Below are 25,246 nucleotides of genomic sequence, written 5' to 3'. Positions count from 1 at the left end.
GCTTGGGTAAATGGAATTAAAGTGTTTTAAGTTATTGTACTAACCAGAAAGGTGGTAAGGGTACCTTTAAATTTTCATAAGTTAAATGTAATTATTTTAATTAAGAGTAAATGTTTAAAAAAGAGGAAAGAAATAATATGTAACTTCCAAACTAGTAAAAGGAAAAATACAATAGCTAAAAATTAATGAATTTCTAAAAGGGGAAGAACAGAGAAAAAAAAGAAATAGCATAGGTGAGACAAACTGCCCAAAATTAGGTGGCAGAAATAAATAAAAATAGTTAATTACATTAAATGTAAATGAACTAAATGTTCCCAGTAAAAGACAAAGATTGTCAGATTGTATTTTTTAAAATCCAAATACATTTTGTCTAAAAGCAACATGTAAAATAAAAGGATACAAAAAGTTGTAAGTAAAAGCATAAAAATATAACACTAGTAAAGTTTAACCAAAAGACAGTACCTACATTAATTTCAGATAATAAAAGACTTAAAGGCCCAAAGCATTACTAAACAGGGTGTCCTAACAAAGTCATCACAACCAATTTTCTATTCTCTTTCTTCTATTTCCCTTTCTCAAAGTTTCTTTTCATTTTAATACTCCTCACTCTTCTTGTTTGGCTTTTTTAGGGCAGAGTGAACACTAGTTTCTGTGTTACATACAGCATGGGCCTGTGATTCCCACTCTGACAATGTGAAAAGCAGATCTGAAGAATCACTAATGAAGAATTTTTTGCAAGATCAAATAAACATTATTCTGAGGCTATCTTTATGACCTGCCAATCTGAGCCACAAATACTTATAAAACTTTATTATCTTTTTTTGTTAGGGATTCTTGAGTAATCCTGAAGAGGTAATTTATTTCATTTTTCCTCATTTCTTATATTTAAAATGAGAAGTTATATCTAAAACTAGACAAGAAAAGGTGCTGATGGTAAAAGCCAACAATTATAAAGTTCTTAAGATGTTTTTAAGAACAATAAAAATCAGTTTAGATTATGCACTATGCACTGATTTGTCACAGAGGTTTACAGTACAGAAGAATATGTCCTTAAACCAGGCAACCTGGAAAGGACTTGATAAGCCCCTAAATGTGTGAGGAGTGTGATGATTATCACAGCCCCACCCAGGGCAGCTACACACGCCAGCCCAGATCCTGATGTTATTCCTAGTAAATCTACCGTTGATTTCAAAAGGTCACTAAATCCAACCCCTAGAGTGTGACAGAACAGTACTTGGGGAAAAGTAATTGCTTTTTATAATTCTGTCTTGTGAAAAATTTAGATTGTCAGGACAAAAAACCTCCCTGTATATATCTCACATCTCAAGGCATTAACTTTTAAGACACAAATTTTGAGGGACATTTACTTTTCAAAGATTCAAATTGAACAGTTTCCTCTGACTTCTACTCTGACTTGATCACTATCTGACACAAGATTACTTCAGGTAAACTGCGTGGAAGAGTAGCTCTGAGGGATCTGGGTATGTTACAACATCTCTGTGCCTTAGTTTCCTAGAGCCTGTCTCATGGGACGGTGAGGTTTTAATAAAATAATGCATGGAATTTAGAGAGTAGTATAGCCCTACGTCTCTCCAGGAGCTCAAAGTTTTGAATAGTAAATGTCCTTCTTATCTTGCTGAAAGGAGAAGGGGAAAAATATATACTAGTAACTTACTTCTGACCAACCATTGACAGGTGGCAGAAAGATAAAATGCCTTTTATAAATTTTCAACAGTGAAATTTGTGGGCTATAAAGATGGTAGCAGCAGCTAAGAGTAACTATTCATGTCCTTCACTCAACTTGGTTTCATATGGGCACTATCTGTCACAAAAATAAAAAGAAAGAAATATATAGTATCTACATCTTTGTATATTAGACAGACATGAGTAGGTGGGTAGAAGGAAGGGAGAAAGAAATGAAGGAAGGAAAAGAAGAGAAAAAGACCAATTTAAACTGGCAGCATGCTCACTATAATTACAAATTACGTACTATTATAGCATGATGAGTTTTAGTATGTAACTGCTCAAATGAAATCTTTCATATAATTTTCTAACTTTTGGTGATACTCTAAATCTTTGTTTAAATATTCAGCATCAGCACATGGCATTGAACTATGTCTTATCTTCGTTACCCACTCAGCAGTCATTTTAACTTCTCTCCTAGAACTGGGAAAACCACAGTAAACCATATTTACTTTGGAAAAAAAATCATTTCAAAGTAGTTTTTGTTTCTTTGGTTCATGGCAGTGAAAGGAGTGTGGTAGAAGTTAAGCAAATCCATAACAGTCGCTGGTCATTGCACAGGGTCTTGCTCACAGCAGATAGGCCAGAAATACAAGCTGGTAACAATGGTGATTCAAGCCTCACTAAATTGAGAGCCTAAAGTTTTCATTCCAATTCTGATTTGGCTATTAAAAAAGGAAAATTTAATAAAATTATGAGAGAAAAACAGCCTCCTATATACTCAGATTAAGATTTAGGAATTAAAAAAAAAAAAAAAACTATCCTTTTTCTTAACTGGCTTGAAGGAATGAAAGCAACTTGGCCCAGGGGGAAAATGAAAGTGTGAACCAGTAAGTGAGAAACACAAACGGTCTCAGAGCCAGTCCCACTTCATAAATGCAAATGTTCCCTGACCTGTGCAATCTACACAGAGAATACCGTGAACTCAGCGCTTTTGGCTTTGGTTTATAACCCATAAAATTATTTTCAATTTGGTTTAAAAAAATGATAAAAGGTATAAAGGTATGAGGATGCCTTCAATGTCTGAAACTAGGTTTGTGGACTTTGATCACCAGGATCCATTTTTAGCCAGAACCTCCCTCCCCTGCCGCAGTCATTTTGGCAGGTGTAACTAAGACACTGAACTATTTAAAGTTGAAACCTCTCATGTGGTTTTGACTCCTCTTATGTAGAGGAATCACTGTGTGAATTTGAAAATTATAATAAGAGATAATTAACAGAAGTTCATTCAAAAATGGTTTTGGGGCTGAGCACGGTGGCTCACACCTATAATCCTAGCACTTTGGGAGGCCAAAGCAGGAGGATTGCTTGAAGTCAGGAGTTTGAGACCAGCCTGAGCAAGAGTGAGACACGATCTCTACAAAAAAATAGAAAAATTAGCCAGGGGTGGTGGCGCACACCTGCAGTCCTGGCTACATGGGAGACTGAGGCAAAAGGACAGCTACAGCCCAGGAGTTTAGGGTTGCTATGAGCTATGATGACTCTGCTGCACTCTAGCCTGGGCAACAGAGCAAGACTTTGTCTCAAAAAAAAAAAAAAAAAAAAGAGGAGATGGTTTCTGGCATAGCATGGGCACACACACAATCTGCAATGTGCTTTTAACTATATTATTTATTGTTTCTATTTAATTTCACTAGTGTGTTCAAATTGAATGTAGTAGTGATATTATTACCAGGATTGGTTTTGTTTATTGTTTTTCATGCTGTTGTTGTTTTTTTATTTGTTTGCAGTCAGGAGGGAGAAAGAAAACCTTAAATTCAAATACCAGAAAGTCTTAATATTAAAATGTGTGTGTGTGTTGCTTCCTTCATAGTATTAGCACAATCATACACCATGGTTATGAGTTCAGAAGACTAAAAAAAATTCCTCATGTCAATACTTCCTAACCCCTCTGCAGGCAGTTAGTATATATCAAACCCATTCCTGACTTTTTTATAGCTGAGATTCTTTTTTTCCCCCCAAAGTCAGTTACATTTCAATGAATAAATCATTTCTATCTGGCCTTTAAAGGTGGCAATTTTCCATGCTGTAAAAGGTGCATTCTAACTACAAATCTAGTCAAATGGGTTCTGGAAGCACTTTCAAAGCAATCAGGTCGCAGGTAGGAGTCAAACAGAAGGTTGGCAGGCTCCACGGGAGATTTCCACTACAGAAGCCTGACGTTCTTTCAAGCGTTAGCTTTTCTGGTGAAGGAACACCAGCGGTAGCAAAAACACCTGATTTAGTTAAAAGAGCCCTGGAGTTTACAGAAACACAGTTATTTTGGCACAACTGAGACAAATCAAAAGAAATCTACCTAAGAAATGAGATTAACCTTAAACACAGAGCCAGGAATCTTGCAAAGTTCCACACTCTGCCTTGAATTCCTAAGTCAGAGAGCTTTGGTGGGAGAAGCTATTCTCCGGCTGCCCCCACACCAGGCCCTGCATGTTGGTCTGACCCACCCACCATCACACCCCTGCTGGCCTGAAATGCCACTGGCATCCCAAGTATTACCCCAGGACTCACAGCCTTCCCTCTTCCTCACATGAGCCTAATAGCTGGCCCCTCTCTCTCTCCTGAAATCAGGCTCTCTGTGCCAGCTTCGCCCCTCCTCTGATGCCCCGCCCATCTCTCCCCAGCCTCTGAACCATCGCGCTCCTACCAGATTTCAGGTGACCCTCATTCTCTGGCCCTGGCTTTGCCATAGACATGAATAAGCACTTCTTGTTTCTTTCTGGTCCTTCCAAACTCCAACCTTCCTCGAGTTCTTTGGCTGGTACTCAGCCTGTCTACTCAAACAATTTCTAAACCATTCACTCGTACTACTGATGCTCCTTGAAAATAACTAAGAAGGTTATCGAGGCTCCAAGGTTTTCTTTTTAGGAGGGGATAAAAGAAATGATGACGCTGAAGCCAGTCCTTATAAGACCAGGTGTCTGTGCCCTACAGCATCAGAAGAATGATGGGGCATTCTAGAAGTTGCTATGAAGACCACTCATGTTTTCTGTTCTCTTCTGGCGGTACCAACATACTTCAGAGCAACAAATAATTTTTCAAATGTCCATCTTTCCTAAAAACAGGTTAAATTATGTGTGGCAATCATTGTCAGCTTTTCACCAAACCTCTGGTTCCTTTTCTGCCCAGACACCCAGCTAGACTACTCTTCCCACACTCCCTTGCAATTAAGTATAGCCATGTGACTAGCTCTCACTAATCAAATGTGCGCAGAGGTGATGTGTGGCGCCTCCTGGCCAAGACTTTACAGAAACAGGTGTGCCCATTCTACATACTTTCTTTCTGCCTGCTGAGCACAAGTGGCAAAGGCAGCAGCCAATGGAGGAACCGTAAATGGAAGACAGGGTTCTGAGAAATTCTGTGTGGAAGAAAAGTGCCCACCCACCAGGAACACCCACACCGGACTGTTATGTGAGCAAAATCCTCTATTGTGTTTGAGCCATTATACATTGTGGGGTCCATTTGGTACGAGAGCAGGGTCTAAACTAACTAATGCAACCAATACGTTATGTTTAAGAGCATTAGATCACTTGAATGTCAGAATTCTAGGCCTTCTGTCTGGAAAATACAAGAGAGACTAGTGGAAAGGGAAGGGCAGTGGGAAGGAATAATGATATGAATAAACTCAAATATTTATTGCATATATTATAAGGTATATTTAATTTCAACTATTCTTCTCAACAACTTTAAGAAATAGTAACTGTTACTATCCCCCTTGCTCAGATGTGGAAACCGAGGCAGAGATGCAGCACTCAGGAAGTGGAGAAGCCGTGATTCAAATCCACAGCCCAAGCCCTGGTTGAGCATCCACTGCCGTGCACCAGGCACTTTATACAATTTCATCTTCACACCTTGTTCATAAGGCCTTATTGCCACTATTTTAAAGATGAGTAAAGCTGAGATTCAACAAAGATAAATGATTTGTCTCAGGTTACACAACGAGAAAGAATAAGAGCCTAGATTCAGGATGTTCTGAGTGGCTCCAAGACTCGTGAGGGGGAAGGTCATGCAGAGTGAGCTTCCCTCTATTCATGGGCCTCAGATGTCTCGGTGGTTGATCTGTTAGGTCTGTGACCATGTGACCACTGCAATCATGACTGTTTGTCAGCTTTGCAGACACGGGGGTTTCTGTCAGATGGTGTTCACCAGTTTCCCCAGCATATCACTGTGGCTGTTTCTTTTTAATATTGATAACAAACTGGTTAGGCCTGAAATGGGCCATCTTTGCCACAGCCTTACTACGTGGAAAGTACCATCAGCCAGGGTTGGATCAGCCATGTTCAGGCCCAAAGAACTGAAGTCAGGGGCATGAAAACTAATTATTTCAATGAATAAAGGGTTTTTGCATAGCACAGATTATAGCGGAGCCCAGTTCACAAATCTACCTCAGAAACTCTTTAAAGTCAAGAAGAGCTACCAAAAATCTTGTTTATGTAAAAACTTCCTAATCAAACAAGAAAAAGCACTAAGGGAATGTCAGGGCTGATCAGGACACTGGAACTGATTTAGACAAGGATGGAAAGAGGGAAATGGGTATAACCTCCGAGGAGCAATGAAGAATGGGGAGGAGCCAACTCTGTCTGTCCCCATGTGTGGCTTTTTCACCTGGATGGCCCACCCTCCCGTGACATTCCTCCTGGCCTCTACAAGGCTAGCCTCACAAGGGCTACTTGGCCTATAAAGGACTCCCTCAAGACACAGCCCTACCCCTTGTCCCTTCTGACTTAATCTGCGGGATTTTTGACACACCTAGAGTCTATATCTAGCGGAACAGTTTGTGCTGGAGGCTCCCAGTGGGACAAGTTGGTGGCATCATACAATCTCCTGACCTATGACATGAATCTGAAAGACCAAAACCATTTTTGGATCAAGGAGCCACAATCCCATATTCATTCATCCACTCAACAGACATTTGTAATCGGGAGATAGCACTGAGTTCCCTGAAGGAGCTGGAGCTCCTCCTTCTGCAGAGCCCTCCGCACCACAGCAGAGACTGCAGAGAACAGCGGGGGGCTGCCGTGGTACCCAACAAGGGAGCCCATCATGCTCTCAGGGCTGCCTAGGACCAGGGCTGCCACAGCAGCAGCCCAGGGTGGTCCCAGAGCCCTAGGAAAGGCAGGAGGAAGAGGTTCTCAGAAGATCACACTCTTCCACATGTAGAATCAGGAGAATGGGAGGGGGAGCCCTTCTGCCCCCACATTTCCTCTAGTCATGGCCATCCATCCTACAGATGGTATCCAGAGTGAGTCTTTTCTAAATTGATCAGGCCACTTTCAATTGCTTTTAGGATTAAAACCAAACTCATTACTGGAGCCTACAAAACCCAGAAGGGGCCCTATATACCCTAGTAACTCCAACTTATTCCATTGTGCCACCCCTCCACACTCTCTGGTGCTCAAAGTCTGATTATTTTATGGCCTGTAAACTCCATGGGGAATAAGTTCATGTCTTTTCACTATTTTATACCAGCACTTAGCTTGTTTGCCTAATATATTAATAGACGGTGCTCAATCAGTGTTGGTTGGTTGGTTGAATGACTGACTGACTGAAGAGCCAATATTTCGGCAACAAACTTAGGTGGGTGCTGAAGCAAATAATTTCTGTGATTGCTGCCCAACCCCTTACTTTCCCCACAGGCGGGATGGCACGGTTTGAGCCCCAGTGTTAAAGGTTAACAGCAACAAAGGCTTCCATCAAAGCCTTCCTAGCAGACATACTAACAGAAGCAAGTTTCACCGATTTAAATGGTCTTTAGAAAGGGGTGGGACATGATCCACCAAATGAATGTAAGAAATGAAATTTCACTGCTCATGTAGCCTTAAAATGACTTAGAGGAGCACCACCAATGTGATGTTTCAGTCTCCTGCCTTTTGCAGTGACGGTTACAACCAAGGGTCAGGAACAGGAGGTAGGAGTCCTGAGGGAAACACCTCTGCCCGGCTGCCAGCGGGCTGCAAGGCAATCCAGTACGTCTAAAGACGTTTCGTGAGTCAGCCTTGGTCAGGGCCCACGGCCAAGCAGCAAAAGGCCACAGCCCTAAGTGGAGGAGAACTTTACCTCATTCCTGATAGGACTGGGCATGTGGCAGTTTTGATTTTGGTTCTTTCCCTATGACGGCAGGCTCTAGGACCTGGTTCCACTCAGGATGATTGAATATGGCATAACCTGGAGGGGATAAGGAAGGGCTGGAAGCCAGATGAGTCACAGCTGGGGAGGATTAATTAAAGGCAACCCAGGAGCACCAGTGTGAATAAGGAAATATTTCCCAAATTATAGAGGGAAAAAACCTGCCCCAGATTTAAAGAGGTGGCAGTAATGAACTAACAGCACATGTGAACTGAGCTTACATTGGTGCTAAAATGGTGGTTTGACACAGGTTTATACCTTAAACAAACTCATGCAAAACCATGTGTATAGCATTACCATCTTTTAATCATAGAATTTAAAGATTAAGTATCAGAGTGGTATTGTTTACAAGGAAGTAGGGTTTTGCTATATTTTCCAGCCCTTGTACAACATGGGAACATGCTGTCTGGCCTTTGCTTGGATACTCAGCCTGACAGGTGAACAACTGCTAGTTAAAAGACCTGCTGTGGAAGCCCCAGACATAACATGACAGAGTGGAAGATTGGACACAGATTCAATGAGTTTTGCTCTCAACTAAGCTCACACTCTCTACACAGCAGTAGGCAGTTTAATTTCAACACAGGATTTTCACATTTATCTTAAACTCCCACTGTCTCCTACCTACTAAGTTCTGCTATTTCAAAGAGAGTTTATTTTGAATGTTCTCACATTTGTAGAGTCAATCTCAATTACCCAGAGGTGAATAAGTAAGTTTCAAAGCTTAAGCATGGCAAAAAGTATATATATAAAATAAAATAAAAAACAGCTTATGGAGGGGTGGCAGTGGAATAGGGAGAAAGACAATGAGCCAATAAAAAAATCAACATATTAGAAGTAGTAGAGGGAAGAGTTTGAAATCACATAGTAACATTTAGATGCCAAATTTTGTCTATTAAGACATGGGAGACCCTGAGAATTCCACCTTGTTAGATCAGCTTGCTGCTGCTGAAGTGGGAACAAAGCAAAATGCAGAGCTGTGAATTCCAATAACAGACCCTTGGCCTAGAGCAGTGGTTCTCAGCCCAGCTGCTCAGGAGAACCACCTGGGGAGCTTTTAAAACCACAGTACTCAAGCTCCCTCCCCAGAGATTCAGATTTCATTCCTCTAGGAAAGGGCATCAGTATTATTCAAAAGCTCCCCAGGTGATTCCACTGTGAGTTAACATTGGGAAGCCCTAGACTACGGATGCAGGATACAGGTGAGGAGGGTAAGGGAGGCAGAGAGCACACACAGCTGGGCATACATGCTCCATTCAGCTCAAAAACTGAGGAGAGTAAGAAATCATAAGAACAGTTAAATTTTGCATCAAGCGATTTATATAATGTTTAGCATTCAATGTGAAATTATGGTACTGACACCATTTTTATACTTCCGGATGATGTCTCTAAATACTGGATGCAATTTAACTGGTAAGCTCACAATAAATACATCTCATAATCACACATTTTGTGTTTTCCTCTTCTCCCCTTCACCCTGATGAATTGAGAAGTGACTCCAGCACAATCACATTCACTTACTTTAATTCCTTGTGATCCGTAGCCGGGGGGTCCAGGAGGGCCAGGCAAGCCTTTCTGCCCAAGATCACCCTGGTGGAAGGTGGGGAGAAATTAAAGACAAAGTGTAAGAAGATAGGGGAAGAAACAACATAGGCATTACTGCTCTCAGCTTCTTTCTTACTGAAGGTCTGATCAGGACCTGCACACAGCCCATGAGCTACTTCCTATTTTACTTAAAGCAGCATTTTCCCCAATATTTTTAAGCCACAGAATTCTTTGCAAACAAAATCATACATATAAACCAAATATAAATAAAGAGGTAAGCAGAGCTGCTTGGCCTAAGCAGAACTGGGGGCCCGGGGGTCTCAACTGCTTGGGTTCCCCTCACTACCCTACCACCAACCCCTGAACACCAGGGCTGCCCTGCACCAAATCTAAAAATCACTGACACATGAGACTCTACGTAGGTTTTAACATGTCGCTCCATTTCAGTCTGGAGGACCAATTCACTGGGGTTGCAGTTAAAGAATCATTAGATATCAATGTGAATTAGTACTAGAATTTTTAAGAAAACATGTAGATGAAGCAATAATCACATACACCATTTCCCAGGATGTGTTCATAAGCTGGCCCTATGTTCGTTGGAAAGACTTTACAGTGGAATAAGATTGGAAAACAGTATGTGCCTTCCCTTAAGATCTTTAGTGCACATTAATATATTAAAGGCTCTAAGAAGTCTTACAATAAAGAAATTAGTTTAATTTTGTTTATCCTGTAAGTTCCCAAATTAACATTGGATGGAAGCAGTTTTGAGAAATGCTGGGTTAACATAAGTTACTGCATAACTCAGTCTTTTTCTTTCCAGTATGAAAAAAGCTTGATTTTTTCTGAATGTAAAAAAGAATACTTGCCCATTGCAAAAAATTAAAATTAAAAACAGAAATAAAGATGACAACATGAAGAAGAAGAATAGATCCATCTTTCCATCACCCATCCCCAAAATGGGCCAAAAGAAGGTCCTCTCACCTTCTGTGGGGACAATCAATCTAGACCCTTCACCAGGGCCCTGGAAGAGTGAACGGGGCACACAGGGCACAGTAGATACATTGGCAGGTGACCTGTTAAAAGACCACCTGAGCACCTCTGGCCAAAGTAAAGATGTGCTTCTTGACTACGGCATAGCCTCTAAGAAACCTGGAATAGTTTGAGTGCTTTGCAACTACTCAAGAGAGGCTGACTTTCTGATTTCTTTTATAGAAGTAAATGGCTTTATAAACTTTAATGTTCTATTTTACTGGAAGTTTATATGATATGAAAAAATAAGACTTTTCTTCAGTAATCAGGAAAAAATAAGCAAACACCAAAAGGAACACATACTATGAAGTCACTGTTTACTTGGTTGTCACTGATGGTGTCTGACCCTCACACAGAGCACAGACCTGAGGACTCACCTTTGGCCCTTGGGTTCCTACACCCCGAGGCCCAGAAGGACCTGGAGGGCCTCTGACCCCAGGCTCTCCCTGAAAAGACACAATGATTGACAAGTTACTGGTTTTTTTTTTTAAATTTGAGATTGTATAACATTTCATATTAAAATATATTTTCAAAAATTATATTTTTAAATCAAAACCCCCCTGAATTTGACTAAGATATTAATTGAGCCCTTTTCTCCTAGATCACTTTCCTGTCGCCACTTAGGCAATATTCAAACCAACTGATCCAGGTCCATTTCAAATCAATCAAGTTAATTAACTCCTTGGCCAACATTAAGATATACTTTTTTCAGAACTCCCTTCTCTAGAATTTAGAAAAGTAATTACCAATATTGTGAATAGAGGGCTAAAAAGGCACGAATTAAACAACAACAATTAAGAGATATAACCACATGCTGAATTAGCTGCTTTCATTATTTTATGCAACAAATGTTATGCTATTTGAATTAGGGCTTGGCTCTATATTTCTGCCACTAGAGTAATTGGCATCACACACAGTAAATTCTATAAAGGCTTTTCAATCTCTCCAAGGCGTGACAGTTTCATAGCAGGCAGCTATTACCAGCAAATTGGTAGGACCAGATGAGGAAGGTCAGGCCCTGTGGTTAGACCTACTTGAGCTGCTAATGGTGAAAAGCAGCAGAGAAATAAAAATTGTTTCATTAGCCACATTCTGTATGCCCAACACAGTTCTAGGCACATTCATATACATTACTTAATGTAAGTTAGTATTCACAGCAATCCTGTATAACAACAATGACTGTTCCTAACTTTTCTGAACCTCAGTAAATAAATCATATATGTAGACAATAAGATCTACATTTCATAGGGATAAGAATGAAGTGAGACAAAGCATATAATTGCTTCTACCACAATGTCTAGCACAGAACAGGCACTTGATAAACGTTAGCTTCCCACCACTTGCTTTATCAAAGAGGAAACTAAAGTTTGCCCAAGACCACACAGCTATTAATATACAGGGCTAAGAGGATATAGAAAAGCAGGAACCCTCATAATTGCTGTGTAGCCATTTGGAAAACAGTTTCTTTAAAAGGTCGACATAAATTTACCATATGATCCAGCAATTTCACTCGTATACACCCAAGGAAAATGAAAACATATGTCTACACAAGGACCTGTATATGAATGCCTTTAGCAGCATTATTCATAATAGCTCAAAACTGGAAACAACTGCCCATCAGCTAGTGAATAGACAGACAAAACGTAGTAAATTCATCAATAAAAAGAAATGTACTATGGATACATGCTATGACATGGATAAACTTCAAAAATGTTATTCTCAATGAAATACACCAGACATATTGTATGATTCTATTCATATGAAATGTCCAGGAAACCTATAGAAACAGAAAGTAGATTAGTGGTTGCCAAGGACTAAGGACAGGAAAATGGATTAACTGTAATTGGTGTGAGGAATCTTACTGGGAGATGAAAATGTTCTAACACTGATTTATGATGATGGCTGTACAGCTTGGTAAATTTACTTAAAAAATCATTAAATTGTATATTTGAAAGGGGTGAATTCTATGATGTGTAAAATATGCATCAATAAAGTTATAAAGAAAAAAGAAAGAACCAGAGTCAGCCTTGAACCTACATCTTCCAAGACCTTTGACTTAGGTGCTGTTTTGCCTGTGTCCTGTTACGAGCTAAACAGCTTCTAAACAGCTTTCAACAGTGCAGAAGTCAAAATTGTTTATCTATAGAAACAGCCCATCTTTTAATTTACTTTCCACTTAGACACTCTAAAATACTTCTAGATAAAATAAGGCCTTCAAAGAGTGGGGAAAACTTTTAAACTATACTTTATTACCGAATGAATTCTTTTAATCTCTACTTTCATAATTATGTATTTCTCTTTTTCTTACAGGCCACTTTTATGATTCTGGTTTCCTGTTTCCATCCCTTCCATTTGGTACTTAGCTGCTTTTGAGGCTGCAGGTGCTATCTCTTAACACCTCTCCCACTGACTCCATCTCTGAGTGTCCCCACGTTCCTCCCTGCTTGAAGGATTACTCCAACAGCAAGAGCTCCAAGTAGAGAACATGGTGTCCTGTACCGCATACATTTCTATGCTCCCTTCTTCCTTGAGTACCTCTGAAGTGCCTTTCAAGGGAGTATCGGTACGTTCACTGCCTGAGTGCTTCTGACTACACCTGACTGATTCACACACTTTGCTTCTTCATCAAAGGGGATGTGTCTTTTCTCTTCTGAACATATTGACATTCTCTAACAAAACAAAACATAGGTAAACATAGTTAAATATATTTTACCCAGAAGCTCTGAATGTTTTGTCAAAAATAATTGTCTTCTTTGCCTGGTCACCCCAACCCACCCCAGATTCTATGGCCTCCTCTCTTGTGTTTCTGTTCACCTGTACTTTTCCATGATAAAGTAAAGAGGTTAGAGAGGCTATGGCCAGACACCCTCTGCCTGCTGCTGTAATGCAGTGGGGAACACACAGCCCCACCTGTGAATATTCTGGCCAGGAAAAACTGACCTGGATTCGAACAGGTCTCCAGATCTACCAATTCACAATAATAGACAGAAGATAGAGAAACACATTAAATACCACCAGAAGGACATCATCAGCAAAATTCTCAAGTACAAAGAACACACCCACAAAGGAAGTGCAAGGACAAAACAAGGGAGGATAAATTTTGACTAACAGAGATTTAAAAGTTCTCTCGATCAAATGCAACGTGTGCACATGCTTTGGATCCCAATTCAAGCAAACCATTTGTAACAAATGTATGAGACAAGCTGGAAAATATGAGCACTGGAAATTTGCTATATTAAAGACATGTTAAATTTTTTAGGTTTGATCATGGCACTGCTGTTAAGTTTTTAAAAAGAGTTCTTACATTTGAGAGAAATAATAAAGCTTCATAAGGTGATGTTTGCAGATTGCTTCAGAATAATACAGTAAGGAAAGAGTGGGGAACAGAGATAAAACAAATTAACAGGTAGATAATTGCTAAGGAAATGGTGATGAGTACACGGGAGTTGATTTTACTAGTCTTTCTACTTTTATGTATGCCTAACAATTTTCATAATAAAATGTAATAACATTTTAAAAATCCATAAACAATACCCCTTCAAAATCTCATCAGTGAGCATGAGGAAGTGTTGCTGTCATGGTCATCCTTAATAATAAGAATATGCAATTTAAAAGATTTTTTTACACGGGCAATGGGAAGGAGCACACAGGTTGATTCAACATCATGAATAGAATTTATATGTGTTGCATGTATTCTTGGTATGTACCAAATGTGACATAATTATTTAAACTTAAGGACAGGGAAGGAAGGCAGGATTTTTTTTTTATAAAGTAGTATTTCTTTAAGAAAGAATTTAACACTGTGCTACTTAATTAATGATGTTTTTCTGGTGAGGATTTTAGTTAAAATCCCTTAACTAGTGTTAGTCATACTAACACACACACACACAAAATGGGAAAGCCAGTGGGAAAAATGGGTAAAATAAAGTCATAGTCTACCTCAGGCTAGCCTCCTCAACACTCAGAATTGCTATTCATTTTCTCCTTCGTATTCTCTCTTATACTCAGTTCCCTCTAACCTTCACCACTTACGAATGTCTGAAGGCTAACTGCAGCAGGACAGTGGGCCCTGTGGGTACCTTATTGTCCTTTCTGTCCTGGAGCCTCAGCCATGAGTTTTCAGGGTGTGATCCCATGTCATCCGTGGTACTTCAGTGTTTACCTTGAACAAGTTTTCTATCCTTATCCATGTAATAGTTGACATATAGCTGTGTTTCATCTATCAGTCTTTTGTATCTTTCAATCTATGGGGAAATGATATGATACGTACCTATGCTTTTATAAATGTGATACATTTAAAATCAAGTCTTAATATTTCATACATGTTCACATTGGTCTATAACAGGGTATGAGGGTTACTCCTCAGATATATGTATCATGCTTTCAACAGATGGGAATATTAGGCACTTAGCTGTGAATCCACAGATATAGTGTCTCTCCACTATGGTGGAATCTTTGAAAATGGATAGTGTCTTTTGTTGTTCCATGAGCCATGTGTCCATGTTAGGCTGCCACACTTGTGAATGTGAGCAAGAGAATTGTGGGCAGGTCTCACTTTGGCACTTGACGACACTGGTTCTGCCTTAATGCAGCACCATCAGTACCTAAGAAGTGCATTGACCTGTGATATTTTCAGATATTCAGTTTATTGACAATGGCTAGAGTGACATTCACGAATAAAGGAAATTACAACAGGTTCTTATATCACTGGACTTAGCCTCCCACGCAACATCTGAGGGTTGTTGGAGCCTGCAGAGGGAGCCCTTGCATTAGGAGATAATGAGCAACCTGTGAGCAATTTTAGAGTTGCTACTCATAACAACATGCATCAATTTCATAGGACCATAGCCTAAGCCCCACGCCTCCCCCTGCATCCACTCCCTCAAAAGAAGAGTAACTGTTTAGATTTCCTACCCTTTCCCCTTGGCCCACAAAAAGGATTCTAGGTGAAAGGTACTCCTTTCATTTTCACAGGACATGGCCAAATGTAAGCTTGTCTGCAGTACTTGTGCATGTGAACTTAACAAATGATTCAGTGAAGGTTTTACCTAGACTATAATCTCACAGAGTGGTTAATTTTAACTCCTTTAAAAACAAACTTAATCTGGCCGGGCGCGATGGCTCACGCCTGTAATCCTAACACTCTGGGAGGCCGAGGCGTGGTGGATCGCTCGGGGTCAGGAGTTCGAGACCAGCCTGAGCAAGAGCGAGACCCCCGTCTCTACTAAAAATAGAAAGAAATTATCTGGCCAACTAAAATATATATATAAAAAAAAAATTAGCCGGGCATGGTGGTACATGCCTGCAGTCCCAGCTACTCGGGAGGCTGAGGCAGTAGGATCACTTAAGCCCAGGAGTTTGAGGTTGCTGTGAGCTAGGATGATGCCACGGCACTCACTCTAGCCCGGGCAACAAAGCAAGACTCCGTCTCAAAAAACAAACAAACAAACAAAAAAAAAACTTAATCTTACGATGATTCTAATAGCCATACATTCAAGCTTTCACATTTTAAAAGACAGAAAATAAAAAGGAGAACAAACACACTCACATTCATTCATTTTCTCATTTTAAATCTTTGCTTTGGTTAATACTAACACTATTATAATAAATAAGTAAAAATCAACATTTATTGAATTTATTAGGTGGCAGATACTTTTCATTCATTATCTTACCTGAGCCTATAACATGAACTTACTCCATTTTACAGATAAGGGAATTGAGGCTAGAAAGGATATACGACTTGCCAAAAACCATGCAGCCTGGAGATATCCAAACCCAGATGTGACTCCAGAGCCCATCTCCCATTTTGATGTTGGCTGGGACTAGAAGCAAGATGCTAACTTCTCCACAGACTTGTTTCCAGCTCTACCATTTAATGCAAGGACGACAGCAGGGTGGCAGTGAAAGTCCTTTTCCTGCATTAAGTCAATCACACTCTCTCAAGGAGATGAATGAACATCCTGTTTTATAAGATTCGTCCTGGATTATAAGAGGCCCACACAATCCAGCTGTCTATAGCATCTTTTTCCATTTTCCCTCCATTGCCATTCCTCAGTTTTGTGGTTTACCCTAATGTTTTAATTGTTCTCATTCCAGATCTCCTACCTACACAAATTCTTAATCTTTCTTTTGATCCCTCCTACAATGTACTTGATTTGTCACAGTAATGTATAATATGGCTACTACTACTAATTATAATATTTAATGTATTAGAATTCATAAAAATATTTTATGTACATTATTCTATTAATTTCTCAGAATAAACCTGTGAGGTAGGCATTGTTTTCCCAAATCAGCAATGAGGATGACGAACTTCAGGGAGATGAAATGACTTGCTAAGGTCGCACAGCTAAGAAGTGGCAGAGGTTTCAAGGTGGAGCAGTGACAAGGAAAAAACCCACATGCCTTACAAGTTTTATAAAGCTTAAATACAATAATTGAGAAAATAATCAGCTCATTCGACTATTTCCCTCCCCCCAACACACACACACACACACACACACACACACACACAGCTATACATTAACAAGGCTTTAATCACCCTCTCTCTCTCTCTGTGCCCATTAAGTCCCCACCACTCTGAGAGGACTGTAAAAGCGAGTTACATTTGTTCCAAAAGTGATTTTATGCTTTTCTACTTTGAGAACAATAAAAGCAAATTGAATTCACTGCGAAAAGAATCAGCCTCTTAAGGATGTTCCAAGGAGCAGTACTCTAAAGATTCTGCTAAAAGATGAAACCAAGGAACGATTGAGTTTTAAAATAAGGTAGAAGAAGTCAAAGTGATGATTAGCAGAAGCTTAATGTTTCTTTCTGCTTTTTAAATAAAATTAAGATATAACTACTAAGGCTTCAACTACCACAAATACAAGCACACTCTCTAATGAGTTCTGTAACTCAGCATACGTCATGGTCAGTAACTCCTGAACACCTCACTTGTGGTTGCCGGAATGTCAGTGGGAGTTTAGAGCCTTTATTCTAAGCTTGTGCACAGACAACCCAGATATTAGCAACGGGTATTGATTATCGATGGGGCATTGTCATATCACTCAGTCATTTGTCACTGGCACGCTTTAAAATGAATAGGGAGACAATAACAATCACCAGACGGTCATCACAGGGATGAGAAAATAATTAAGCAGATGCTAGAAAACAAAGCACTCAAATTGCCATCACTTTTCCTTTCAGGTATGTTCCCAGCTCTAAATTTCAAATTAATTAAAATAATTTCAATTCTTTGAATCAATTTCTCTCCTTGACCTTTAATATTCACCCCAAAACAGCTATATCTCACAGTCCCTGATAATTTAAAAACTTGCCTTAGGATTTAGGAGGATTTGTTGTTGAATATTTTTTCCTTTCCTCAAAATCAACTAATCAACAATGAACAAATGATTGCCTTGTGCCAAGAATTTCATAAGAGAGGAAGAGTCTTTCTTATTTAGCTGAGCTGTAAGCCTTGAAAAGAGAAACACTGATACTGCCCCCAATGACAAGGAAAAACGCAGGCTTTCTTGTACTGAAATTCAATATAATTTTCCACAGGGAGAAAGTTCCTCCAAGTCTGCATGATTAAAAATAAAAATGTTTTGATGGTGATGTGGGTGGTGAATGTTAAGGGGATTTAGTGTGTGTCTCCAGGGCTGAAGGGAAAGTATGTACCTACTCTTGGGAAGAGAAATGCAGTGCTAGGAAAACAAGGAGAGATGAATACAATATTGAAAGGTAGACTGGAGTGCAGCTCAGATTTTAGAGATCATGCATAGAACTGAATTTGGGGAGTAACCATGAAAAGTCAATTAGTCAAGTTTTCCTGGTCTTGAATGTGACCTTTTCTGAAACCTATGGGTCTAACTGCCTGGTATCTAAACTTTATATGGCTCTGGCTTTAATTAGCCCCATTTTGAGCCAATTGTCTGGCCTGTAGCAATTTTGCAGGCCTATTATGGGGAAGTGAGTTTCTTCAAATCCACTTTGGAATTTTGGCCCTTAACTTCATTAAGTCTGTATCCCAGGCCAGCCCTCCTTATCGGGCACTGTTCAAAATGGAGTTCCTTGTCCAGTCTATGTCTGCCGATGATGGAATCCACAAATTCCTAATGCATCTCTGTGTGAATCGGTCCTCTGTTCCACCATGGCCTGTTGGTGGTGTGCACATATGTGAACCATTGCAGAGAACAGAGAGGCAATTCAGATACTGGGAACATTTTTAGAATAATGATACTCAGTGGAATTTCACATAGACTTGCATTTTAATTTATGACTATAGGCCACTTTTGTCAAATAAAGCATGTATTTACAATACTCAAACATTTAAAGTTTTTGAAAAATGTTTAACTCTTTTGGGTTTGGGTTTATGCTTCTCTTTAATGTTTACATAATTTAAGTTTTGACAATGGAAAAGCTAGAATGGAAAGAGAAACAATCCAACTGAACACAAAACAGCACTGAGATGTTAGAAGACGGACAGTATTAGAGATTGAGCATACATGCATCAGGGTAAGTCATTCTTTCTGCTCTGATTTATTCATCCATTCAGCTTTTCATTCATTCATCCATATTCATGGTCTCTGTCTCATATACAAAACAAATATAGTATCAAAAATGTTTATATTGTAAAGAAGTAAGTTGTTCAACTTTCCTGGTCCTTGATTTCTCAACTATAAAATAAGGGAGTTGTTTAAAATGCCACAATATTCTGGAAATAGGTAACATAAAATAATTACAATAATAATGGTAACTAGACCTATAATAACAATAATCTAGGCCGGGCGCGGTGGCTCACGCCTGTAATCCTAGCACTCTGGGAGGCCGAGGCGGGTGGATTGCTCAAGGTCAGGAGTTCGAGACCAGCCTGAGCGAGACCCCGTCTCTACTAAAAAATAGAACGACATTATATGGACAACTAAAAATCTATATAGAAAAAAATTAGCCGGGCATAGTGGCGCATGCCTGTAGTCCCAGCTACTCGGGAGGCTGAGGCAGTAGGATCGCTTAAGCCGAGGAGTCTGAGGTTGCTGTGAGCTAAGCTGACGCCACGGCACTCACTCTAGCCTGGGCAACAAAGTGAGACTCTGTCTCAACAACAACAAAAAAAAAAACAAATAATCTAATAAGTCTTTTCTCCCCACAGACTTATTCCAATCACTTGATGGTTAAAAGGTCCTTTGAGGGCCCCCAAATTCAGGTTAGATCTCCTCTGTGCAAGGACTAGCCTAAGTCCAACCACCCCAAGGCTTTGGGGGAGGTCATGGCCTTCCCTGGCATACCCAGAGGGACTGAAAGAGCTGAGAGAGGAGCATGGCAGGTTGTACCTGCCCTTAGGGAGCTCAGGAGAGCCACACCTTGCATTCCTCTTCTATGAGGCCAGACACAAACTCTTACACTCAGGGATATCAGGAAATCAGCTCTTAGGCTACATGCTCCTCATAAGCTTTTGGGGGTGAAAACACAGGAGCAACGAGTTATCTGCAGCTTCTCAAAGAAAAATGAGATTAATGACATGACTGCCTTCAAATCACAAGAGGTGCCCCTAGTGTCTAGGGCTTCATTGAAGAAATGCAGGCAGTGATGGGTAGGGTCCTTGAGCCTGTCTTCCTCAGCACTGAGCCAGGAATTTGGGTCCAGGAGTCTGGATACTGGGTGAGCATTTCCCACTTAGCAAGAAACCAAATTATCAGTCCCTCTTCCCAGCATGTGCCAAAAGTGAATTTTAAAACTATATCTACTATTCTCCTTGAAAGTTATAGTTTTTACAAGAATTTTGGAAATATGTCAGGTCTTGTCAAAATTTGAATTAAATTCAAGGTACTCGTATCTAGAAGGACTATAACCACTAATGCTCAATGGAATGTTTCCACTTGGGAAAAAGCCACAGAGCACATGGGTGCTGGATGTCAGGGATTGCTTTTTATATATTCTAAAACACAGAAGCTTTAAGTTTAATGTGTATGTCATATGCTAAACACATGTGACCCTAACTAAATATCACAAAAACCTACCATAAATTAATCGTCAACCTTAATGGTTTCCTCATTTCAAAACACATTTGTTTGGCAAGTTAATGCCTTTAGGCCAAGATTTTAAAGTGACTACACAAAGTTTAAATGAAAAACATATCAGGATGTATAGGTCTATGCTAACACACACATTCCCACATACAGTTTCTCTATCATTATAACTGAAAATGGAAGAAGAATTTTGCACGCATTTGGGTCCTATGCTTTTGCTGCCATTGACAATTTTGGGTATTCTGAAAGCCTCACCTCCACTTTACCAAACCGGAAGGACAACATTAACCAGAATTAGACTTTTCAAAACATCTCTTTTTTCGTAACCAGTGTCTGTCCGCATGTGGGTGTGTGAGTGTATGTGTGTGTTTCCAAAAGTTTTCTTCAGGAAAAAAAGGGCGCACAGTGAGTTTGAGGCATTTATAAAAAAGGAGAGATGATTTTTAAAGGTTATTTAAAAGCTGTTATTTGCTTTCAGAATTTCCTTTATTTTCAAGTTTATGATCCAAGTTCCCTTGATTCTAAGGCCAGCTCTCTCCCTAACATCTCCTTCTGGGGCTAGAGAAATCCTGGATAACTTTCCACAGGGAGAGACAGGAGGCAACGGAGGGAAGGAAAAGGCAGATGAGAAGAAGGGGCCAACAGAGACAGACCCTGGCTAAGGCTCTGCCGCCTGCACTACCCGCACAGCTACAAGCCGGCTTCCGGCGGCTGCTTCCACTCAGCCTCCTGTGTGGGCGAGCAAAGACCACGTGCTTCCGCTCAGCCTCCCACGTGGGCTACCAAAGACCATGTGACTTTCACTGCAGACATATCCTCTGGCAGCAGGCTGGCCATTTAAAAAACAAAATAGGCAGAATGAAATTTTTCAAGGGATATTTTTTTCTTGCTTTTCTCCCCTAAATATAAAAGCAAATGCAGGAGACTTCGGGAGGGAAATGGCATATGAAATCATTTAGTAAATGTTTTAGTCTGTATCATAAATAATCTGACAGAGTGGAATAATCACAAGAATGAAAAGTTTTTAAATGTTCTTTATCTGTGCCTAAGTGTCTGTCTTTATTATTATTGCCAAATGCAAAGCAGTAACATGATGGGTATAACTTAATATAACACAATGTATACTTACATAAAAAATTCATAATAATCTACTCTGTGGAAATGTAAATGGAAATTGTTTCCACTGTAATACAAACACATTCCAGTATATATTTAACGTATTTTATTTCCCGTCTTATTTTAAATAGGAATAAGCTTCTACTTCTCTAAGGAAATATTTAGTATAACAAAAATTTTCACCAATGTTTTACTCAGAGAAGAAAATAATGAGGTTTACCTATTAAATTTCTTTCTATTTTTAAAATTTTAACATTTTGACAGATACTATGCAAAGACAAAAAGAATACCTCTATGCCCAAATTCAGTATGGTTTATTGATGCTGTTGCTGCTGATTCAAGGATCTGATTTAGTCCTGAGTCAGACCCAGCCAGAACCCTGATCAAAGCCCCTTGGGTTTGTCTCCTCTGCAGAGTGTACACATCACTTTCAGATACATCCTCTCACTGGTCTCTTATAATTATCCCAAGAAACAGAGACAGGGCCAGTAGCAAGATCTCCCTTAGAGATGACATTTAGCACCATGGGTCTACAATCTTTTATTCTACCTGGGAGAATGCAAAACAGCACCTGCCCATTGTACAGGAGCAGTATCAAGGTGTTGTCATTCCTAAGTGCTGTGGCAGGGACAGAACCAAGATGAGAAGTTGGCACTGAGCACATACAACATCTTTTCTAATGACTTGGAAACATCAGAAAAATTGAGTAGATATATTTCTAGGGAAAAATTCTCTTTTGCAGGTAATATTGATCATTCATTTTCCATTCATTCAACACGTTATAGAGCTCCTATCCGTGACATGAAGTTAGTAGGGAACAAAACAAACATATTTCACTCTCATGGGATATGCACAGCAATAAAGAGCAAGATGATCATAGAAAGGGATCCACACTACATAGGAACTATACAGGGGAGGAGAAATAGGATTTTTTTTTTTTTTTTTTGTACAGATAAGTCAGGGATGTGAGATTTGAGATGAGGCTTTAAGAATCAGCCATCCTGGCAGATCCAAGGCCCTGAAGCAGGAATGAGCTGAAGTAGGGCAGGCCACTGTGGCTGGATGTGGGCAGCCAGGGAGAAAAGACAGAAGCTGCAGTCAGGGTGCAAAGGGCTTTAGAGGCCATGGAAAGTGGTCCGAGTTTGTTCCAAATACAAAGAGAAGTCACCAGAGTGTTTCTCAGAAGGAATGGGATATGACCTAATTTATGGTTTTTAGAGACCATTCTGCCTGCTAAGTTATAGGAAGGCAGAAGTGGAAGAGGGAAGACCAACAAAGAGGCTATTTTTATAGCCCAGGCAAGAGATGATAGTGATCTGCCTGGCAGAAGCAGAAGGAGAAAAGGACCCAGAGTCCAGATATATTTTGGAGGTAGCACTGGTAGGATTTACCAAAGGACTAGATGTGGAAGAAGGAGAGAGAAAGGAAGGGACCAAGGATGCTTCTGAGGTCTTCTGGCCTGAGCATGTCAGATGGTATGTGCCATTTACAGGCCCATGGAAAATCAAGGGTTCGATTTTGGATGTGAGGTTAGAAACGTTTGTGAGAAGCCCAAGAGGGGATATATGGTAAGAAACTAGATACGTGAGACCAGAGCTAGGGGGAGGAATGATGGAACTGTGGAAGCCATCAGCATATGGATAGTGGTTCAAGCCATGGGACTGGATGAGAGTACCCAGGGAAAGAGCATGGCTAGAGGAGAGAGGAGGGCTCCAGATTGAACTCTGATCTTGCTATAGGAAGAGGAATACCTGTAGGTTCATTTTTAGAAGCTAGTATGTTGCCTACTTTAAAATCTTACCTTTGCTCCAGTGTCTCCCACTCCACGTAAACCCATTGGTCCTGGGGGTCCTGGTAATCCTCGAGGCCCCTGAGAAAACATAATAAGGGAGGATGAGCATCCCTGTAGTATGCAGTATTCAGAAAGAAGGGAGGGAGGGAGGGAAGGAGGAAGGAAATGTAATGTTCATACTTACAGCCACACCGGGATAGCCGTCACCTTTGAGTCCTGGAGCACCCACTGGTCCCTGAGGGCCTTGGGCACCCTGGATAAATGCCAACACCAGGTGATATGAGACTAAACTATAAAACACCAGATCAAACTTAAGCATAACATGAACTCAATATGCCAAAGGTGGACTTCATAAGTGCAATGGAATAATTTGAAAAATTTTAGGAGCAATTCCTACCACACATGCAACTCATTATGTCTTCATAAGTCTTATCCACTTGAGTTGAGTGGGACGCATGGAATGAATATAAAGAATATATATAAACCAGTGCAAAATGCTCTGTAGGAAATACACTTCACAGGTATTAGAAAATGGCTTATTGCTGATATTTTAATTTTAAAAATTACAAATTTTTAGTGTATCATAAATCAGGGAAAGTATAAAAGTGAGAAAATTTAGTAATCACAGTGTGAGAAGAATAGAAAAAGAATACATAGCAAAATTTTGAATGTGGAATAAGATAACTGTATGCTTCCTATTGTTATGTTAAGCCTGTTGTCAGTGGGGCCCAAATTACATGAGGAATAAATAAACCCACATGAAAATAAAAACATTAATTTTTTTAAAGCATGTTATAAGGGATGGGACACTGAGAGTATGTGGTTCATGTCTTGAGACCCAGGAAAAAGTTATAAACATTGCTTTACAATGACAACCTTAGGCACAAAAACTTTTAGTAGCAACCATTAGCCTCCTATACAGAGAGCAAGGAGGGGTGATTATTGTTCTTTGGACAACAGAGTCTTCTGAGATACGTAACTCTCTTACAAATGGAAATCAGAGAAATGTATGACTAAAGGAAAATGGAGAGAGAGGAAGAAAACAAATTAAGAAGAATCTTTTAGAAGAAGGCTTAGTAACTATAAGTCCATTACACTTATATATGAAACTTGTAATATTTCTTTTGACATCACATTCTATTGTTACTGTGGTAACTCTTACAACAGGCCTTGTCAGTATGCACCCCTTCTTTTGATAAAGAGCTGTTCATGTTTAAAAATATTTATATTTTTTTACATTAGGAGAAAACTCTAGTAACAGGCAGACCTTTATATACAAGAATGAAGAAAGTAGCAGGACTCTTAAGTACTTTCCTTACATGCAAGCAAATTCTGAGATCAAATTGCCATTATTCTAAGCCAAAATATTGCCCAAAATCCAAATCCCCAAAACTCTTCTTAATTCTACTCCTATGAATGAATGATTGATTGGGGAGGGGGGAAAAACTGCATACCCTGTAAGCAATAAAATAAATAAATTTACTTTGAAAACCATGAATGCAACAGCTGTTTTTTTCCTGGTAAATCTGAGACTGGTTTTGTCTGGTTAGCCTTCCTAAGAACAATCATCTTTAGAAAGTATGTGGTCACTTATAAAACCTTAATGAACTATTTATCATCAACAAAAACCCAAGATGATTTCTTAAGGTTATATGAGAGATTCCTTTATGACTAGAGAAGGAAAAAAGGAAAAAAAGTTGCATGAGAGAAAACAAGAGTAAATTCTTCCAGAGGAGTGAATTTTGGTATATCCCCAACTACAGGGAACTGGTCACTTCTCAGGAGCAATTTTTTATGCTATTTCAACTATATTTAAGGTTAAAGCTCTAAACATTCACATATGAGACTTGTCCCAAAATCAGATTCCCATTTCTCTCCATGTTTACACAAG

At 39.7% G+C, this 25,246-nt stretch overlaps 1 protein-coding gene across 1 annotated transcript in view; it reads right to left on the bottom strand.

Annotated features, from left to right (window-relative positions):
- The window catches only part of COL28A1 (collagen type XXVIII alpha 1 chain), a 158,693-nt gene that overhangs the window by 50,505 nt on the left and 82,942 nt on the right, over positions 1–25,246 (bottom strand). Inside the window, exons 24-27 of the mRNA XM_069462091.1 lie at positions 23,540–23,608; positions 23,365–23,433; positions 10,815–10,883; positions 9,385–9,453 (exon numbers count right to left, since the gene is read on the bottom strand). Of these exons, the coding sequence (XP_069318192.1) occupies positions 9,385–9,453; positions 10,815–10,883; positions 23,365–23,433; positions 23,540–23,608 (276 nt within the window). The remainder of the gene's footprint in view (positions 1–9,384; positions 9,454–10,814; positions 10,884–23,364; positions 23,434–23,539; positions 23,609–25,246) is intronic.

Source organism: Eulemur rufifrons, chromosome 29 (assembly GCF_041146395.1).
Source record: "Eulemur rufifrons isolate Redbay chromosome 29, OSU_ERuf_1, whole genome shotgun sequence".
Taxonomy (NCBI): Eukaryota; Metazoa; Chordata; class Mammalia; order Primates; family Lemuridae; genus Eulemur; species Eulemur rufifrons.
Note: the sequence above shows the minus strand (reverse complement) of the source record. Positions and strands in the feature narration are given on the sequence as shown.